The sequence below is a fragment of the Episyrphus balteatus genome, chromosome 1 (assembly GCF_945859705.1).
Source record: "Episyrphus balteatus chromosome 1, idEpiBalt1.1, whole genome shotgun sequence".
NCBI lineage: Eukaryota > Metazoa > Arthropoda > Insecta > Diptera > Syrphidae > Episyrphus > Episyrphus balteatus.
In genome coordinates, this window is record NC_079134.1 from 159,753,691 (window position 1) to 159,774,884 (window position 21,194).

General features: G+C 28.4%; 1 protein-coding gene across 9 annotated transcripts in view; it reads right to left on the bottom strand.

Annotated features, from left to right (window-relative positions):
• Positions 1-731: 731 nt before the first annotated feature.
• LOC129906545 (protein peanut) overlaps positions 732-21,194 on the bottom strand; it is a 96,207-nt gene continuing 75,744 nt past the window's right edge. For 4 of the 9 annotated variants that reach the window (XM_055982339.1, XM_055982341.1, XM_055982345.1 and 1 more), the window contains 7 exons: positions 18,662-19,107; positions 18,434-18,596; positions 18,029-18,070; positions 14,285-14,450; positions 13,646-13,779; positions 9,088-9,266; positions 732-857 (listed from right to left, as the gene is read on the bottom strand). In XM_055982339.1, the coding sequence (XP_055838314.1) occupies positions 856-857; positions 9,088-9,266; positions 13,646-13,779; positions 14,285-14,450; positions 18,029-18,070; positions 18,434-18,596; positions 18,662-19,107 (1,132 nt within the window). In that variant the 3' untranslated portion in view covers positions 732-855. Of the gene's footprint in view, positions 858-4,978; positions 5,139-9,087; positions 9,267-13,049; positions 13,298-13,645; positions 13,780-14,284; positions 14,451-18,028; positions 18,071-18,433; positions 18,597-18,661; positions 19,108-21,194 lie in introns of those variants that run through there. The other 5 variants (XR_008770825.1, XM_055982342.1, XM_055982340.1 and 2 more) reach the window with 5 other exon arrangements.

Consider the following 21,194-nt stretch of genomic DNA (forward strand, 5'->3'; position numbering starts at 1 on the left):
TTTTAATTTTTAAATATATTTTAATATAACTTTTTTTGATATCTGATTTTAAAATTTATGTATAACTATTTAAATAATATATTATGTATATATTTTTGTTTTTTAAGTTATTTAATGTTTTATAAATGTTTTTTTTTTTTTAATTATTTTTGTTGTTATTATTTAATGCTTATTTTTTTGTTTGTAATTAGAAAGGAAACACGACGATACAATTCGTATGTATAATTAAATATTCGTTTTTTATTTATATTTTTTTTTTTCAACAATATTATACGTAAGTAACACAAGTTTTATTTTATTTTTTTGTTTTTGAGAAAACTAAGCTAGTTTATCAATTTTTTTTTTTCAAAAAAGTTTTGTTTTTTTAGTAGTAGTAGTGCATTTTTTTTATATCAACTATTTTTCGAAAAAAGTTGTATCTAACAAATTGTATGTTTATTTGTATTCAATTTTTTTGGTGGTAATTTTTTTTTGTTTAGAAGAAAATTGTAGAAAAAAAAACTAAAGTGTATATGGAAAGAAAGAAAAATAAAAGAGCAAGTGGAAGTATGGTGAAGTAGATTTTTTTTGTTTTTTTGTTCTGCACATCTTGTTGTTGTGATTTGTAAAACTTTTTTTCTTTATTTTTTTTTGTTGTTCGACTTAAAAATACCTTGAATCATAAATAAAATGTATATTATATAAACTTTTACATAACTATTTGTATATATATATAATATTTATATAAATTGTTTTTGTTTTTTTTTTTTGTTTGTTTTATTAATTATTTCCTATGAGTGTATTCCTCCACTCAAGATATTGACCTCTAGAACAAACTCTTCTTTTTCTTGTCTTTTTTGTCTTTGCCGTCGACGGTTCTGTAAAAAGGGAATTGATGGAGATTTGTTGTTGTTTCTAAGTGAATTTATTTATTGATTTTTTTTTTAATTTCAAGTGCTATTTATTTTATTTATTTTTTTGTAGAAATTTTATGATTTCTTTTTTTTTGTCTTTTGAAAAAATGGGAGATGTAAAGTTTACAATGAGTGATGTATTTTTTTTTCTTTTTTTTATAGATTTTTTTTTTTTAACACAGAAAATAATAATAAAAACAAATTAAAAATTAAATATTTGAAGTAGTTGAAGAGTAGTAGGTAGATATAAATATATATATTTTTTTTTTAATTTCGTAAAAAAGAATGTGTTGTCTATTAATGAAGTGATTTTCTTTTCTTATTATTATTTTTTTTTTCTAGAAACTTCAGTAAAAATATGATTTACGAAGACTAAAACTATGTGGAGTTGAGATGGTAAACTTTTTTCGTTTAAAGGTGGAATTCATTCCACTACTGAAAACAAAGAAAATTTTATATATTTTTAGAAAAAAAAATGCTTTCTTGTATAAAGAATTTCCAATTAGTGATTTTTTGGTATTAATAGTGCGGCTGCTAAAAAAAAATTGAATTAAAGCCCACTCACCAAACAGAAGTGAATATTATATTGATACAGAAAACAATGTGAAATATTTACATTTTTTTTTTAAATTAATATGACTTCGTTTTTTTTCTCAAAAGAACTCATAGTTGTTTGAGAAAGATGTTTTGAAGGTTAAAATATTAATGGGTTATTAAAAAAAAAAATAATAAGGAATTAATGAAGAATTATGTTTAAACACAATTTGCAAACCAATTTGCTGCAACTTTTTGAATGAAACATATTTAAAGCAAACGTTGGGTGACACTCGTTTCCAAAAAAATTGAATTCTTACCAAAACGTCTTTCAAAGTTTTAACTGCTCTCTGTAGTTAAATAACAAATAAATTGTTTATTTCTTTCGGTAGTCAGTAGGATTTTCGAAAGAAAAAAAAAATAATCCATTTAATTTCGGAACCAATCGACACAAGCTGAATTTTATACATTCTTCAATGAAAAACAGATAAGTATATAAAATGACAGTCCTAAACAATTAGGGATCAAAAATATATACTTTGTAAGTTTTTGGTAATTGAAAAATAGTTATTTTTTGCGAGTATAGCAACAGTTTAATTTCAAAAATGTTAAATCTAAATAGATTGAAGCTGTTTTTAAAATTTTCTTTTATGATTTCTTTTAAAAAGATGAATTTTTTGAAAAAAAAATTAAAATCTGTAGTTTTTCTTTTTTTAATAATTTCTTTAAATTAATTTTTCAAAAAAAAAGAAAGTTGAAGTAAAGTTGGTTTGCCATTTTCTAGCAATTACACTGGCCAACACATAAAAATTTTCCAGAGTGTTGTTTATCATTTCTCACTAAATTTAGAATGCTGATTCCGAAAACAACATTAGTTTTTTTCTAGCAACTCTAGTTCTTGAGTTATTCATACATGAAAAGGCATAGAAATTCATACAAATTTTTTTTTGTCAAATTATTTTTTAATTTAAATTTTTTTTTTTTGTATTTTTATTTTACTTACTGAACCAAAATACAATACATTCAAAATAAATTTTTCCAGCAAAACTTTAAAAACGCTTGTAATAATAAAATCTAAAAAAAAATAGTATGAAATCACCCCAAAATTTGAAAAATGAAAATATCTAAAAAACTAGAGCTCCTAGAAAGCAACCAGTGTGATTTTTAGGCTTAGTGAACCCAAATGCATTAGGTTCGAGAAAAAATTTTCTGGAAAATGTTAACAAACAGTTAAAATAAGCATAACTTTAAAATTAGTACGAAGTTACCCCCAAAATGTGGAAAACCTAAATATTTCAAAAAATAGAGCTCCTAGAAAAAAATTAATGTTATAGGTTTACTGACCCTAATACATTAAGTTTAATAAAAAAATTTTTCTGGAAAATTCGAATAAACACTCAAAATAAGGAAAATTGAAAAATTAGTATGAATATTCCTCAAATATGAAAAGTTAAATATTCCAAAAACTAGAGCTGCTAGAAAGAAACCAATATGATTTTTAAGCATACTGAACCCAAATCTATAAAATTAGATATAAATCCTTCTGGAAAATTTTTAAAAGTTGAAAATTGTTTTGCAGTGTTATTTATCAACGTGTAAAATACAAAATGTAAAAAATTTAAAATTTATTTTTTAATTCAAAAAAAGCTAGCTATATTTTTTTTCAAAATTTTGGTTTATAATTTAAAAATTTGCTTTTGCTTAAAATTTCTTTAAAATTGAGTTAAAAAAAAATCAGATAAAAAAAAACGGTTCTATGGCAGATACCTACTATTAGAAATTATTATTTTCGATAGACCTTGTTTTAAGTATGTAGGTTTGTACCAACATATGTAAACAAAACAATGCGCGAATATTCAATTTTTGAAACTTGAGCCATAAGGGAAAAATTATAATAATATCAAATCGCTTTGTCACTGAATAGACAAAATACAAAAAAAAAAAATGATTCGTAAAAAACCTAACTAATCAATTTTAATATTTTACCAAATTTTCTAGCTTTTTTGGAAGTTAAAATTGTTTGCAAACCTGTGCCAATACATTTAAATACAGATATTTTCATTGTTTATTTGAATGCAATTTTATTCCAAAACAAACCTTATTTTAACCCGGCTGAAATAAACTACAAGCAGCAGGTTAATTAACTTCACTTATACAAGTTTGTTTTTAAAAAGATGTTCGAAATGAAAAAAAAAAATTAATTTCATGACAATTAATGGTAAAATTGAGACTAATTTTAATATTTTTTTAAAAAATACTCTAAACAACACACAAAATCAGGGAAAATTTTAAAACCCCGAATACAAAATTTCAAACAGCGAAAACATTTCTCACTTCAAAAAATTAATAACAATAACCTTATTAAAGGCAAAAATGTAAAACCAGCGCATTTAAAAACTACATACTAGGAGTCAAACTTCACTCTCAAGCCACTAAATAACCCATTTAGCCGTTACGTTTGAAAGGATAAGTGTGTGTATTAATTTTGAATGCAAAACGGAACGTATAAACGGGTTCTAGGAATATATTTTCAATTTAAAATAAATCCACACTCCTCAAAAAAATTCTTGGAGAAAATATCACATCCCCAGAAATATGGGCTTTTTACCTGTATTATCCAACTGAGTTTAATCGGCCACCCAATATAAACCTTGTTGATATACAATAGTTGGTAAAACTGAAAATATTTAAATTAGGTGCGGCTTTTGATCCACTTGAATGTAAAACCAAGCAATTTATTATAGTTAATTTAATAATTTAAAACAAAAAACTTTGATAATGATATCGAATTAAAAAAAAAAACTAATTTCATTCAACGAACAAATTGTAATATTTTTTTTTGGGATCTTCAATGAATCTATTTCGACCAATTGTTATTAATTTGTTCATGAATGAATGAGAATGCTATTTATCATGGTTGTTTGAAAACATATTTTTCAACTATTAAACAAAATTTTTGATTCTTGCTTAAAGTATCGACGAAGTATAGAAGAACCAGAATTCGTTTCCTATCTGTCACTTATCCTTAATTTCACTCAACTACTGAAAAACCAGTCTATTGAATGAACACGATCAGCAAAACTACTTAACTTGATCTTCTTGAATAGAATTTTCATTTTGTCGTCTTACCTCCCAAAGTGTTTCAATCATATCTAAAGTTTTATTTAATGTTTAAGAAATAATGTTGGACTAATTTTGATGAAAACAGATGACGAATTATTTCTACTGTAAGGAGTTAACATGCATTTCGAAGAAAAAAAAAAATATATATAAAATCCAATGGATGAAATCTGTGATGAATGGTTTGAGTTCAAAACATAAGTAAAATTCATTTAGGATTAAGACGATATTATTGAAAGTTATTTGTTTTTAGAGTTTTAGACACATTCAACGGAAAAGAAGATACTGACAGTTCCTGAGTTCATTATTATTTTTACCTTTGTTCTTTTTTTTTTTTAGTAATTTGTGTTGTTGTTGTTTTTTTAAAGGAATGTTGGTATGAAGACTTATGTTATATTTTGTGCACAGAAGAACTTAAATTTGCAATTCACCTTGCTTTATCGTTTTCATCGGAGAACCATTTTTTTCGCGTGAATGGTTTGCCATCGAACTGTCCTTTAAGTTTTTTTTTTCAACAGCAACATGTTGATAACCACAACATGCGTATGTGAATTTATTGTTTATTATGTTAAACAACATGTTGAAACGGAACTAGAACATAAAATTTGAAAGTGAATTTCAGTGTTTATTAGGTATGTATTAAGTTATGACTTAAGCAGAAACAGTGACCGAATTTATTACAAAGCCAATCAATGCTTTTAATGTGAAATATTTAAGTACAAAGTGCGCTGCAAACGGAAGACACCAAATGTATATGTTTTATAATAGAAGCTCGATGATACCGAAATTATTTAAAGTTAAACAGTTTGAGTGCCCGCCCCTTGGTCAGAAGTATTATATGTACTTAGTATCTTATTCCATACCTTTGCTAGAACGAAAGATTTCCAGGAATGGTTTGTGTTTCTGAACGCCTTCGTTTCATTTCTATTACACTGGTCTGCAAGGAAATCCTCCTTTAAATAAAACTATACTTTTCTAAAGGATTTTTGTATGCTGATTCCGAATCCGTCACGTCACGTTTTTTTAGATATTCGCGTTAGAAAATCTCACAAACCCTTTTTTTGCGAAGAAATATTTTGGAATAATGTAATCCTTTTCAATTAAAACTGTTACGGTTTATGAAAGAACTTATTTTTGTCTTTCAAATTCAGTTTCGATCTTCTCATTATCTTTTTTCTTCTCTGAGATATTTTAATTTAAGTAAGTTTAGTAGGTTTGGCATATCTTACCATAAAGAAACTGATATCAAAAATTAATAATTCTTTCCCCCTAGAACAAAAGTATACTTTTCTAATGGACACAAGTGTGCTAATTTTGAATCCGAACTCAAAAAATTTCGGTCAGCTCTAGTTTTTGAAATACATATAGTAGTTTTTTTGAGATTTAAAAAAAAAAAACTTGATTGTGTGATACTTTAATGCGAATATCTCAAAATCCTGACGTGATAGAATTTTTTTGACTTCGGATTCTAACTCTGCACATCAAAAACTATAAGAAAAGTATACTTTTGTTTTTAGGAGAAACAAATCTGAAGCTTTACAAGGCAGTTTATCGAATAGTTTATTACAAATAAGATATTTCTAAATAGAAAAATAGTATTTAAAATTACAAAGCACGTAAAAATTTTGTTTAATGTATTTTATCATGGTTTTCTTTACAAATTTGACTTTTTTAAATATAATGGGCGTTGATATTTTACATTTTCCTTAATTAAGGTGTTTTTGTTCATGTAGGATTTACTAATAAGTGAAGGATTTCGATATTTCTGCTTTTTTTTTTGTCAATCAGTATTTTAAAATATAAGTAAACATTAATGCAAAAAGGCATATTTGGTGTCAATCGATAGGAATAAGTTCTCCAAATTTAAGTTCAATGCCACAAATAGTTTTAATTTTACACAAGTTCAAATGAATCTAACTTGTGATTTTTTAGAAACTACCCACATTTTTCAAAAATCATTTTTACAAAAATGGTACCTGATAGAATTTTTCTGAAACCAGATTTAGATCCAGAAAAGTCTAATCTTTCATAATATAAACAAATTATTTGAAGAGATATTCTAGATGCGGGTTTCTGCTTCAAATTTATGAGATAAAATTCCATGATTTGCAGAATATTTTTCCCATACAAATTTTGACAGCTCATTTCTACCGATAGAAAATTCTACGGTTTCTGCTACTGTTTCTATATTAAACTTTATGTAGCTCTAGGCAATGACTTGAAATCATTAGTACATAGAGAAAACTCTTGTCAGCACTTAATCCAAAAGTTAAATTTTCTCTGTGAGTGAGTTGGCTGAAAGTGGAAAATTCAAATTTCATCCGGGTAGAAAAACATTTTTGAAACAATTGTCTGTACTTTTTTTGGTAGTCATTTAAAGAAGTCGGACATAAGGAATGAAATATTTAAAATTTTAAGCTGAATATTTGTTGCCTACACATATTCTTTCTCTTACCAACAGCAATTGAAATCAATTCAAAAAGGGTAAAAAGGGGGAAATGGATAATTAAGAGAGGCCTACATATTATAAATTATCTTGATCTATACAACTTTGCATTGACAGTTTCAACATTTAATTTTCAACACTAAACTTGATCAACTTGAAACTAACTTAACTATCGGAGAATTCGAAGTTGGGTTAGTAAACCCATGATTTTCAACACTTTATTGCCTTTTGCCAAACTATTATTAGGTATTTGAAAATTGGGAAGTTAACTGAATAAATGAATAAAAGGCACTTGAAGATTTGACATTTTTGAAAAGATTGCTTTTCAAATTTGTTACTGAATTTATTTCTATAAACTGTCCCAAATTATTCCTAAAAGTAGGTAGAGAGTTGAGAACAAAATAGTGAAGAGAAAAATGTTCACTTGTGTTTCAACTATAGAGTTAATGCCAAATCTCAAGTTCGAAAACATAAAAGTGCTTCAAGTTGAGCAAAAGTGAAGGAAATTGTTTTCCTGAGAAGAAACTATTTCATATTATTCGTAAAACCACGAAATTAAAAAAAATCAAATGTAGCCATCTGGAGAGTGAGACTAATAAATAGAGTGCATTTTTCGGGTAGTTACAGTACTGGCAACAATACGTGGACAAAACGTTTTGGATCCAGTTAAAAAAACGCTATTATGGTTCCCAAAATGTTTCTTTGGCTACATAATTGGGATTTTTTTTTCCAGAAATGGCCCCAGTACATGTATTTTCTTCGAAAATTAATATGAATCTGTCACGTCTTTTGGGAAAAAATTGGATTTAGCCCAAGGTTTTTCTGTGAGCTCAAGCCGTTTAACCATGATCTAATTAAACTAATTAAAATATGCTGCACCATATCCTGGGAGAAGACCCAAATGTTTGTCATCGTCTTATCGACTTCAAAGGTGCTGATAGAATGGTGTTGTAAAGTGCCAAGAAAGTTAAAAAGACCTTTAACTTGTCTTATAATTTTCCAAACACAATGAAATAAAATTTTACGAAAACCTCCCAAAACTTTAAATTAAAAATCGACTTTTCACAGCAAACTGTAATAACACGGGAAAAAATTATATCATATTTTTGACTTCGTAAAATCTAAAATTAAAACAAAAAAAAATCACTTCACACAAACTTTTCAAAAATTTCGCCAAATTTAAATCATTCTTCTTCAAATATTCATCAAGGAAAATATTTTATTATACATTTTCACCCCAAAATGTATATTTTATCAACAATTAAAAATCAGCCATGCGAAAAAATAGTGAAAAATAAAAATGAAAATAAAAATTAAATGTTAAGTATGTATTTTATTTCTAAAGTGTGTAAAATATGGCACGATTAATTTCTATCTATCTATTTTTTTTTTTATTTATTAAATTTATTATGATTATGATCAAAGTGAATTTTGTATAGCAAAAATGACAAACACACATCAAAGCAAACTTAATCTAAAATTAAATGTCTTTTTGAGCTTGTGTGGGATGGGGGTGTTGTGATGATAATAATAATTAATTTATAATAATGAGCATTTTTAATAATATTGATTGACAAATTTATACAAAATTTAAATGTGTGCATGTTGTAAAGTATGAAAATAAGAATTATACATACTGGGATATAATAAAAAAAAAAAAGAAATACATATATATTGAACCAGGTAAATAAAAAAAAAAAATTAAAAATAATAAAATATCCGTTAAAGAATTTGTCATTAAAAAAAAAAGACAGTAGGAAAAGAAAAACATGGGAAAATAGGAAAGAAAAATAATTGGAAAATTTAAAACTAATACAAAATTTGAAAAAAAAACCTTAACAATACATAATATTTTTTTTTTTTTTGAAAATGAAAAAAATCTTGACAAACGAACAACAATTAATTAGGATTTAGCAAGAAAATTAAAATTATACGTTTACAAAAATTATAAGAAAATTAAAAAAAAAAATTAAAATAAATGCATAAAACATGTTTTTCATTAAAATTGATATGTTTCTATAGGCATAGAAATTTTTGCGAATTTGTTTTTTTTTTTTTAATTTTTATGAGATTCATTATTTTCTTCATTATTACAATTTGGTGGTAATGAATTGGTTGAGTTGATTCCAGCCGATGGTATGGCTGGAGTGTTGCCACCACCCCGATGGAGATGAGCATCTGGGGCTCCAAAACTAGTATGGCGACGTAATAATGATCCAAAAACACGCCGACCCTTCGACTCATCCGAACCTCGTGATGTCATTGATGCGGTCCTGGAAAATGTCGGGGGTATTTTTTGTTTTGGTTTCTATCATTTCTAATTTTTTTTTTTATTTTTTTATTTCTTTAATATTAATTTTTTCTAAGCAATTTTTTTTTTCTTAATCTTTCTTTTTGATTTTATTTACTTTTTTTTTAAATTATTATTGCGCACGAAAGTTGCAGAGATGATCAATAAATAGTTCCAAATTCGTTTTGTATTTTTTTTTTTTAAACTAAAAACTAATTAATATTTGCAAAAGATACTGGCTAAAAATTCAAATGCAAATGCTGAATTGCCTTAAAAGAAAGCAAATTCTAATTTTTTTAAATATTTATGCTAAAATGCATATAAATAACTTTAAAACTAATAACATACTGATTTATGTTTCAACCTTATTAAATCAAATAAATCTGGTTCCGAATCAGTTTAAATGTAAAATCATTTGGATTGAATGATACAATTTTATTTTCCTTTAAATATTAACGACCGAACCCAGAACAAAATTTTTACGTCTTACTCAAAACATAAGATCCCATAAAAAACCGATCTTCGGAAAGGTATCGATATGTATTGATAACTAATAACCTTTCTCTCACTTTTTAATTAAAAAAAAAAAATATAGTGTCTTAGGATTATTTTTTTCTTTATACCCAACAACTTTTAAATTCATACTAGTTCTCTAGTTACACCATCATTATTAAAGTCCAAAGGTCAGCTAGTATGTGCATAAGCGGTGCGCTAAGGTCAACCCCTTCTGACGCCCTCGACATACTACTAAATCTCACACTCCTAGACATTTTCAGCAAACAAGTAGCAGCAAACTCAGATACTCGTCTAAAAGCAACCTCTCAGTGGACCAGTAATCATATTGGCCACACTAACATTCTAAACAACTACCGATTCATCCGGATCGTTTAGACTATACCACACCTCAATTGGTGTTCGATAATAATTTCCAGGACTATATTCCCTCCAGAACTGATTGGTAGAACCTTAGCACTCTGGGCAATGACTCTTTACACTTCTATACTGACGGTTCAAAAACCAACGAAGGTGTAGGAAGTGAAATATGCTCGGAAAAACTGAATCTCAATCTTTTCTTCCGCCTACCAGACCAATGTAGCGTGTTCCAAGCAGAAATTCTGGCGATTAATGAGGTTCTCTCTTGGCTCAGAGAAAACGTAATATCCAACACGGATATTCGGATCTTCTCGGACAGCCAAGCAGCTATTAAATCTCTTGTCTCTGTCACTACAAATTCAATCACGGTCCTCGACTGTCAAACATCTCTAAGGGAGATGTCTAAGCAGTTTAACATTCACCTCGTATGGGTGCCGGGACTTCCAGGCAATTGTAGGGCAGACGAACTTGCCAAACAAGGAACAATCACTCCTCTACAACCAGAAAGGAGCAATATAGGAATACCTATCGCTACATGCAAACTTATGCTAAAGCAGGACGCTTTAAAGAAAACCAACCTCAGATGGGCTCAGAGTAATACTTGCCTAGCTACTAAACAAATATGGCCTTTTATAGACTTGAAACCTTCAAAGGGTTTGTTGAATTTAAACATAATGCATATTAGCTCCACCATAGGTGTTCTTACAGGACACTGTCTAATAGGTAGACACGCAAAAAGAATGGGCGTGTTCTCTAACGATTTGTGCAGAAGTTGCATGGATGAAGAAGAAGAGGAAACTGTTCAACATCTTCTGTGCACCTGCCCTGCTCTCTCTCTATTAGAAGGAAACTCCATCTAGGAGAACCCTTCTACGAGGCCACTAGCGATCTAGTAAAAACATATGTTCAAATATCCGGCCTGATTAAAAAGTTATAAAAAAAAGAACGAATATAGTTAGGGTAAACTTGGTTTACTAAGCGGGGTGCATAAAGTACATAATTGAGTTTATTTAAACTTCAATATTTTTGAAAATGGTGCAAAACTGCTACAAACATAAAGGTAAAATGTAGTTACTATTTGATATGCTTGCAAAACCATTTCAATTTTCTCAGATTCACTGCACATTAGCTTGACTGCGGTACTAAATACAATAATCCTGTGGAATGCAGATCGGGCTAGCTTTAGCTCCCGTATAAAATACATACTCTCCAAATTTGTATCTGGGTTAAATTTTGTATGCGATCTCAAATTTATCTTCTGCGAACTAGGCTTTAACTTAAAACACTTTGAAGGTCAACACAAATTAACAAAAACGTAAGAATTCACAATGTTTTCGGAAAAATAAAGAGCATTCTTGCCTTGAATAGTTTTAGAATATGGGACCAGCCGTTACTGAAAGTAAATGTTCTTTTTTCATGTAGTCTAAACTTTTAAAACCGAACAAGCTTGCACAAGGCATTGTGATAGAACGAAGACGTTACTGAGAATTTCACGAATGATTACAACGGATTTGAAATAGGTTGGACTTCAATGAACCCAATAGCAAGTGACTCGATAAAAAATACCTATTTGAGAATATAAATCTGAATTTTCTCAATGTTAAGTCAAATTACTCCTGTAATCAGGACTAGCCGATTTACTTTGACCGCTTGTGACGAGCAACGATGACCATAAAAATTTGGTTTATATGCATTACGAGCAAAACAATTCAATTCTTGGATTCTATTTTTTTAAAATAAATACTAAATAACCCGAAGTTGCTAGAATGTTATACACCTCACACTCGACTGTAGCACTTTTCATTGGCGTTTAAATTTTGAACTTTTGACTTTTTTATCGTGACAGTTTCGACAACGCATTAAAAAAAAAAAAACCTCCAATCAATGTAAACCAACTGTTAGAGAAACAATTCAACATAAAAATAAATATATTTTTCGAGCGCCTTGAATGAGATTTATTGACTTGACGACGGGACGAATTCAGTTTGGGTCCAGAAGCTACTTCCCCGTGGAACCACATAAATTTGGGTCTGAAGTAGTGACTGTGTCAGTGAATGTTATACTTTTTGTCTTTTTGAGCTCTTAGTAGAGAACAGTAGCTATGTCTGACGGAGTTAAACAGTTTAGTAATTTCAACTTTTAAAACAAAACAGAGGTATTTTAATCAGCAAATGACAATAGCTAAGCCCGATTGGTGTTTTAAAAACACAGAAAACATTTTTTTTATATTCCTTTAAAAAAAATTTTGTTGATTGTGTCAGTAGTCTTAAAAGAATTTTTTTTCTTTTTTTAACAGATATTTTTTTGAGTCAAAAATAATTGAAATCAAAATATATGCATAATATTCAATAATACAACTAAAAAACTCAATTCTAAAAAAAATAAAAATTAAAAAAAAAAAAAAATTAAACAGATTTTTTTTCTTAAATTTACGTGAAAAGTAGTGAAATCTTTTAGCAGAGATCTATGTATATATAAAAATTAAGCAACTTTCGAGCACAATATTTTGTATAACTGATTTAAAAGGGGAATTTATAACAGTTAAATTAATAAAAAATAAAACTAAATTCCTCAAAACGAACAAGGAATAATACCAACAAAAAAAAAAAATTCATAAAATATCGCAAAGAAAATAAATTACATAAAAAAATATATAAAAATAAACATAAAACAAACAAACTACTTTTTTTTTTATAAATTCTTTTCCAATAGCATACGAAGATTTCAACATTATCAAAAAATCGCATTTTCGAATACTCTACATATCAAACTGCCCAAGATTTATTTTTTAATTTTTTTTACACGCATATACATAATTCTTTCAGTAAAAAAAAAATAATAATAATATCATATCTGAAAAATCGTCAAATAAAAAAACACACTCATTCGAATGCAGACATGTAATTTTTATTTAATTAAAATTTTAAGAAAATAAAATAAAACATATAAAATTGAAGAAGAAAAAAAAATTATGATAAATGATTTTGGAAAATGCATATTATATCCCAGTTTGTAGTGTCAAAGTTTTCTTTTTTTTTTTTAGTATCCAAACAACAAAAAAAAATTCTTGCAAATTATGTATAAGAAAACATAAAAATACATAAATTAAATTTTTATTTATGTTTGCGTGTTTTGTTATTTCTTAATTAAAAAATTTAGTATTAAATTTGAATAAAATTTTTTTGTTTGTAGTTATTTACATAGAAATTGATATAAAAAAAAATATAAAGAAAGATTAAAGATAAGAAAAGTTAATAAATAGGATTGAAAAAAATATGTAATTTTGTTTTGAAAATTTAAATGAAACAAAAAATGAAGTTATCCAACACAAAAAAAAAAAATGAAAATGAAGATGGAAAAGAAAATAGTAAAACAAAAAAATTAATAAAAATAAATATCAAGCGACAAACAGAATTAAAGTTAAAAAAAAAATATTATTTTTTTTTTGTAAAAAAACAAAATTGTATGATTTTTTGTTCATGTACTCACTCTTTACTATTCGCTTCTAAGCTTCGTCGTCTAAGTTCGTCTAGTGTAATGTGGTTTGACTCTTCCCAATCTTTCTTCTCCTGATCAAATCCTCTTCGACGTTCTTCCAATTCACGTATCTGTATTTCGAGGGCCTATTAGAAAAAATTAGAAATAGTTATAATCGGATTCTTTTAACCAATTTTTTCAAGTGAACATTTTTTCTTGAGTATGTTTGTTTGTTGCGAGAATTGTTTATAAAAAAACAAGTAATTTATTATTGAATCTATGCAAGTATTTTGAAAGAAGGAATTTTCGAAATTATAAATAATGGTCCTTCGACCCGAACCGGAGCACGAAGACCGTTTTAATTTTTTTTTTTTTACAAATTTCTCATTTTTTTAATTAAATTCATTTTTGTTTTAAATAAAAAAAACATAAATTCAGAATTTGTTATCTTTTTGATGGATTTATACATTAATGATATTCTAGAAACAAAACTTATGAAATCTAAAAGCAATTCTTATATTTTTCTTTTTTACTTTGTCTACAATTTTTTTTTTTAATCACACATGGATTATATAGATTTTAATAAATTTTCACTCTTTCCTAATAAATTCAATAAAAATATATTTTGAACAAAAAACCACAATAACTTACCTTCTTACGCTCCTCGTGTCGCCTTGTCAATTCAAGTTCAGAATCTTTAAGTTTTTGTTTCTTTTCTTTCACCTTCATTTCGAATACTTGTTCCATTTCGGCTTCCATTTTTTTCATTTTCAAATCGTGTTCACGTTTTTCTTCTTCCATTTGAGCAAGGGGATTCCTGAAAATTTTTATATTTTTTTGGATTTTCATAATAAATTGAATACAAAACTAAAAAATGGGGAAATATTTTGTATAAACTTAAAAAAATAATAGTTGAAAAAAATAAATAAAATATCACACACATAGAGGCCTTACAAGTGCCATTTAAGATAAATTTGCAAAATAAAAATAGAAAAAAATAAACTCAACAAAACAAATAAACAAAAAAAAATCATAGTAAAATTATAACAAATTGAAATAAATAAACATTTTAAAATAACCAAGAAAAAATAATAAAAAATTACACTGGTCAACAAAATTAAACTTTTTTTTTGTTACAGAAACAAAGGTATACTTTTCTATAGGATTTTGGTGTGCTGATCTCGAATCTGAAGTCAAAAAAATTCTATCACATCAGGTTTTTGAGATAATCCCGTTAGAAAATCGAAAATACCGTATTTACCAGTTTTCGAGATTATTTCATAGCTTTTGGTTATTTGTTTTAAATAAATTTGTAACGGTTTCTAATAGAACTAAATCTTGTCTTTCTAAATCCGTTTAAATCTTTTAAATATCTCTTTTCTTCTTTGAGGAATCTGAAATTGAAATCAACGTGTTTGGTATATCTCATGTTTATTTGCTTTTAATAGCAAATCTCGAAATGTTCTTTGCCAATCGCTTTCAAATTTTGACACAACGTTGCATTTACATTCCAGTAAGTTCTTATTTTGTTTTTAACAAGAAAAACATTATATTTTTCTCACTAGTAATTATTTAGTATAACTATCTGACACGGTCACGCTTTGATGTATCTCACCGCGATTCACCACCTTCGCAAATATAAAAACTTGCGAGATTCTAAATGGAACGTTGTGTCAAAATTTGAAAGCGATTGGCAAAGAACATTTCGAGATTTGCTATTAAAAGCAAATAAACATTAGATATACCAAACACGTTGATTTCAATTTCAGATTTCTCAAAGAAGAAAAGAGATATTTAAAAGATTTAAACGGATTTAGAAAGACAAGATGTAGTTCTATTAGAAACCCTTACAAATTTATTTAAAAAAAAAAAACCAAAAGCTATGAAATAATCTCGAAAACTGGTAAAAAGCGGTATTTTCGATTTTCTAACGGGATTATCTCAAAAACCTGATGTGATAGAATTGTTCTGACTTCGGATTCGAGCTCAGCACCCAAAAAACCTATAGAAAAGTATATCTTGGCGTCTGTAACAAAAACCTTGTTGACCAGTGTTATTTTTATTTAAAAATAAAATCTAGTAGGAATCAAGATATACAAGAATTATTGAATAGGTAAATACAAACTAATTGTAAAGAGTTGAGTATAACTCGCCTCAACTCAAATAAACTCCGAACAACTCATCACAGACACCTCTATTCGATTTGGATAAGTCGACACAAAATCAACTTCAAAAGAAAAATCACATGTAAAGTAACTTTGAGTTGAATCAAAATGAGCTGTCTCGGCGTTGGTACACATTGAGAGTTCTTTGGTTGCATAAATAAAATACATAAATACAATAATTAATGTTCCAGATAGTAATTTAGTCCAGTATTTTCAGATATCTTTGAAATTTTTTATTATTTTTCTCGTCACTTCACAAAACTTAAAAGAAATCAAATATATTAGAGTACAATGTTGACAAATTCAACTAAATTTTATGGGTCACTGTGGTGATTTAATAATAATCAGACTTATTCTGAATGAAAACCCCCGGGAAATTATAATCGGGAGGAGCGCTCCCAATCGAAAAAAATTAATAGTATCGTTCTTTTTACGTTTTAATTTTTGTCTCTTCTTAATTAATAATGATGAAAAATCGAACATATTTTCTCGAGAGTTTTCATTCAGAATAGGGCTGAATGAAAACGGTTGGCATTATTGCTGGCGGAGTTTAAGGGAATGTTTAAGGGAAAACCTGCGGACAGAAAAAGATACAATTCTCATTTCGAGAAAAAAAAACTTTCAAACTAAAGAAAGTTGCATGTAATGCAAGCGGCATTAAGTGGTAAAGTGATGGATCGAAGACCGCTGACGGAACTGGAGCAGAAATATTATTGACTAGAACCAAACTATCCATTTCAATGTTACAGTCTTCTAGCATATTTCAAGCGGATATAAAAGCTATAGATAAATGTGCAGAGTTAAATTTCGGAAGAAAATACAAAAACCTTAACATTGCACTCTACTGGGTCTCTGGACATGTTGGAATTCAGTGAAACGAAAAACCAGACTCCTTAACAAAGAAAGCATCTTAAATGAAAAAAAAAAAAAAAATTATGAGGAGGCTAAAAGAACAAAAAAAAAAAAAATGGAGTGATAGTTCTAAGCTCAGACATGCAAAACTATTACTAGGGGATACAAAACCTGCTTTCATATGAGCAGGAACAACCTGAGAATAATAACAGGGTTACTCACAAGCCACTGAAAATTGAGAAAACACCTCAACAACCTTGGCAAGCCAGACAGTGCCACCTGTATGTTCTGCAGTAAACATGAAGAGACGTCAGAACTTATACTGGGTAACTTTGGAGAACAACGATTTAGTTTTTATACAACTTGCTTAAAGCTAGTTACCTAAAAATTTACATTGATTATATAAGTAATATGTTGGCACAAAAGGGGCCTAAAGTTTAAAATTTTTTTTAAGCTAAATTAACATTTAACTGTCATTGTGTCGAACAGCCTCAGGTTGAATTCAAAGAACTGGCATCTCTTGATGTACTCCAAGTAATCAAATACTTGAGTGTTATCAACTTAGAGATAGTGCCAAAACTCGTGCTGACACTCAAGTGTCAATTGCCCTTGTTAACATTTTTTTGTTAACACTTTTTCTTGACGATTACACGACATGACAGAAAGAGGAATGATTTTGACGTTTTTTTTTAACGTTGACCGATATCGTTGACCGATTCTAGATAAAAGAATGAGAAACAAGCTGGGGAGGCATTCAATTCCTTAAGCTACAAAAAGATGAACGGATCGCTCAGGAATTCAAGTGAACTTAATAAATAATAAGAAACAAAGGAAAATTGACTGTATGGTAACAAAAAAAAAACTGTCAAAATTACTCTGAGCTGCATCTTTTAAAGTTTTTAAATAAAAAAAAAATATACTTACTTAAAAATAAGTAAAATAAAACAAATAAGTAAATCTAGCTACAACAAAAATGAGACTGCAATTTTGTTTACTCTAATAATAATATCTTGCTATTTTTTGACATTTTATTAAATGTAGTTTATTACTAAGATTAAATATAACAGTCATTAGATTACGCAGAAAAGGTCATTACTCATTAGAAAAATTTATCAGCTAGCAACTTAGCTTGAGTTCAAACCAAAAATTACCTTTCTTTCGAATAGATCATTGGTCTGACTGAAAAAATCAAATCTTTTCTACAAATATTTATTTACTTTTACTGAAAAAAACAAACAAACTAAAAATTCAAAAAGGAACTATAAATCAAAATGAGAGAATTTATGAACTGATAAATGAGATAGGAAAAAAAGAGGAGGCGGAAAATAACATGACAAAAAGAAAAATAGTACAGAAATGAACATGGGAATGAACTTACCAAACAATCATAAAGCTATTCATAATTCCTTGAGGGCAAAAACTATATGACAAAAAAGAGAGACAAGGAATACAACAATGATGAACATCGATGAATGACATTTTTTTTTTGTTATGTTTTTTTTTGATTTTTTTTGTTCTATGAAAATTCTATCCATTTTATAAATCAATTAAAGGGAGATTTGATGTTGCTGATTGATGCAGCGAATTTAAATTAAATTTAACTAAAAAAAATAAACTTAAAAACTATTAATAACTAAATAAAATAACAAAAACTTAATTTAAACAAAATCCACACAATAAAACAGCACCAAAGAAAAACACACACAAAAGCGCACATTTTCTTATTTTCCAAACCAAAAAAAAACTTAAAAAAGTAGAAAAACTTTCAAAATTTCCCACTCACTTGTTGGTTAATCTGGCTTTTCCATCAGCTCCAAGTCCGGCCAATTTCCTACACCGATAGTTTTCATAGTGCACATTATTAGTGACATCCTTCAAGTCCTGAAGGTGCGTTCGAATTACCATATTGCGTAGGGCAATAAAATCGCAGTGATCAAGGTTTTCAACTACAAAAAAATTGGTCAAAAACTAATAAATTAATATAAATCCTTTTTGATATTTATTAAATTACCCTCAGCAATACCCCATGGGTATCTTCGTCCTCGAATTTTCTTTCCTTCAACTTCAATAACGGTATTTGCACCGACAACAGCAAATGGCACACGACTTCTTAATTGTCGCAGAGCTTTGGCCTCCTCTTCATCTTCCAAAGGCTCAGGGAAATCGTAAATCTTAATTTTATGTTGAGCAATTTCGTTGAGAATTTGTTTCTTAAATAGTTGCACTTCTTCGGGTGTCATTGTGTCGGCTTTGGCAATAACTGGAATAATATTCACTTTATCGCATAAACGTTGCATGAATTCAACATCGAGTGGCTTGAGGCCATGACCAGATGGAGCGATAAAATATAAACAAGAATGTACACGATTGTCGGGTGTTGCCTTGCGATGGACACGGGACTCAGCTGTTAGATATTCTTCGTATTTACTTTCTACAAAATCAATTATGGGTACCCAACTGAAATGGAATGAAAATAAATTTTAAATTAAATGAATGGTATATTTATATTTCTTTGTTTCTGGCTTATGAAAGACTCAAAAAGAGGATTATCTGAAAATGAATAAATAAAACTCAACTTTCTTGGAACTATGTAATTTAAGAAGAATTTGGAGGACTTAGTTAAGAAATAAGGAAATTAAAGACAAACAAAATTGCAGTGATGAATAGGAGATTTTGAATTGCACTTTGCTTAACTTACACAGTTCGCTTAAGAATTTTTAATTGTGTTGTCGAGAAACATTAATTATTCTTGAAAGAGAAGTTATAACAGTTGCCAATTTCACTAAAGAAGTAAATATGGTTTCAATTTACGGTTGAAGGTCGATACCATGGTTCTACGTCTAAGAAAGGATTGTAGGTTTTCGACAATACAAAATAATGATGAAGAATCGAAGAAATCCTTTTTTGTGTTGAACGATTAGAATATGAACTCGTTACCAGGTTGTACGTCCGAAGTAGGGCTCAGAGGAAATCTGTTAGCGTCGCGAATGTTACATTTTAATGGTTAAATACAGGGATGAAAGTGTTAATTTCAGCAGAACACTTTGTATGTACTCCTAATAAAGGAATACGAGGGACGGAAATTGGCAAGAATGGATATATTGCAACCATGTCATAGCGAATTGATTGATGTGTGCTATTACCTTACACATAGAAGGACGTAGGCTTTATAAATTGTAATTACATCAGAAGAGGTCAAGTACTTTCTATGTTGTTTTTGAAAACCTAAGAATTATCAGCATATTTGGCGACTTGAAATATGTGATCATTTTAATAAATCGTTTACACATACACCACTAAGTAAGGACAGCCTTTCGGTCAGTTAACTACAATTTTTTTTTCATTTTAGATCGTTCTTTGTAGAAATAGGAAATAGTCAATCAACAATGAGGACAGAGTTGCCCAAGAAGTCTATGGGGTACGAAATTGTTCGTAAGATTTAGCTAATGCATGTACCTTTCCGCCAAGAAGGTACAATGGTGACATTGACACTTATAGAAACAAGAAATTAACCGACATGAGACAGTGGTCTAGTGATGTGTCTAGTGAATACGATAATTTGTCCGAATAATAAAGAAAGGAATAGTTCAAATGTGTTAGTAGGATGATTAGAAATAACAACAACGAGAAGATTTATAGATTTTTTTTCTGACCAGAATGTCGAAGTCAACCAGAATTGTATATTTTGGAGTCGCTTGTTACTGCGACCCAATAGACAATATCATTCTCATGAAATGTTGATTTTTGTTTAAATGAATCCATCTATGAATGAACCAGAATCGCAATAGTGTTTTGTTCCCTAATTCTGGAAATGACAAAACTTGTATTCCAAATTCGGCTATTCCAAATCTATAATTTTATATTTTTAAATTTTCTCAAAATTCTAAATTCGTTTTTTGATTTAAAAATTCTGTACATGGGGGAAAAAAAAGTGCCAACAGAATTTCGCCGCCTTTTTTAAGAACGTCGACATCGATGCATAATCTAGTCGACAAATTTGAGTCCAAATTTTCGATTCTGGAAATTCCCGCGCTAGGTTATGGCGAATTAATATTATTAAAGCATCTTTTGGGAATAAATTTAAACAGTGGACCGACGTCTTTTATTAGAATTGGACTATACTGTGGCGAAGATGAAGTTAACTTAAGAATCGAGGTACGTTCTTGGATTAGGCTCTAGAAATGATATAAGAAGATGAACACGTTCATCCGAAAACATCTTCAGTCATGAAGCGCATTTTTGGCAATAAGTCTTTAAAAAAAAATAATATGAATTATGTATAGAGAAATAGTCTTATCGACTGACCGTCCAAATTGATTCATTTAACACCTATCTTCATTTTTTTTTATGGGGTTACGTGAAATTAAGAAGCATGGTGTCAAGAGGAACTCAGACCAAATACTACACTACACGGTCTTTACTTTCGAAATGTGTACGGACGATTCATCGAAAAATTGCTAGAACCCCCAATATTATTAGTTACCAACAAACTAAATTTCATGCACAAAGAGTCTCTTTGTAAATTGTATTAATGTCGGCCCTAT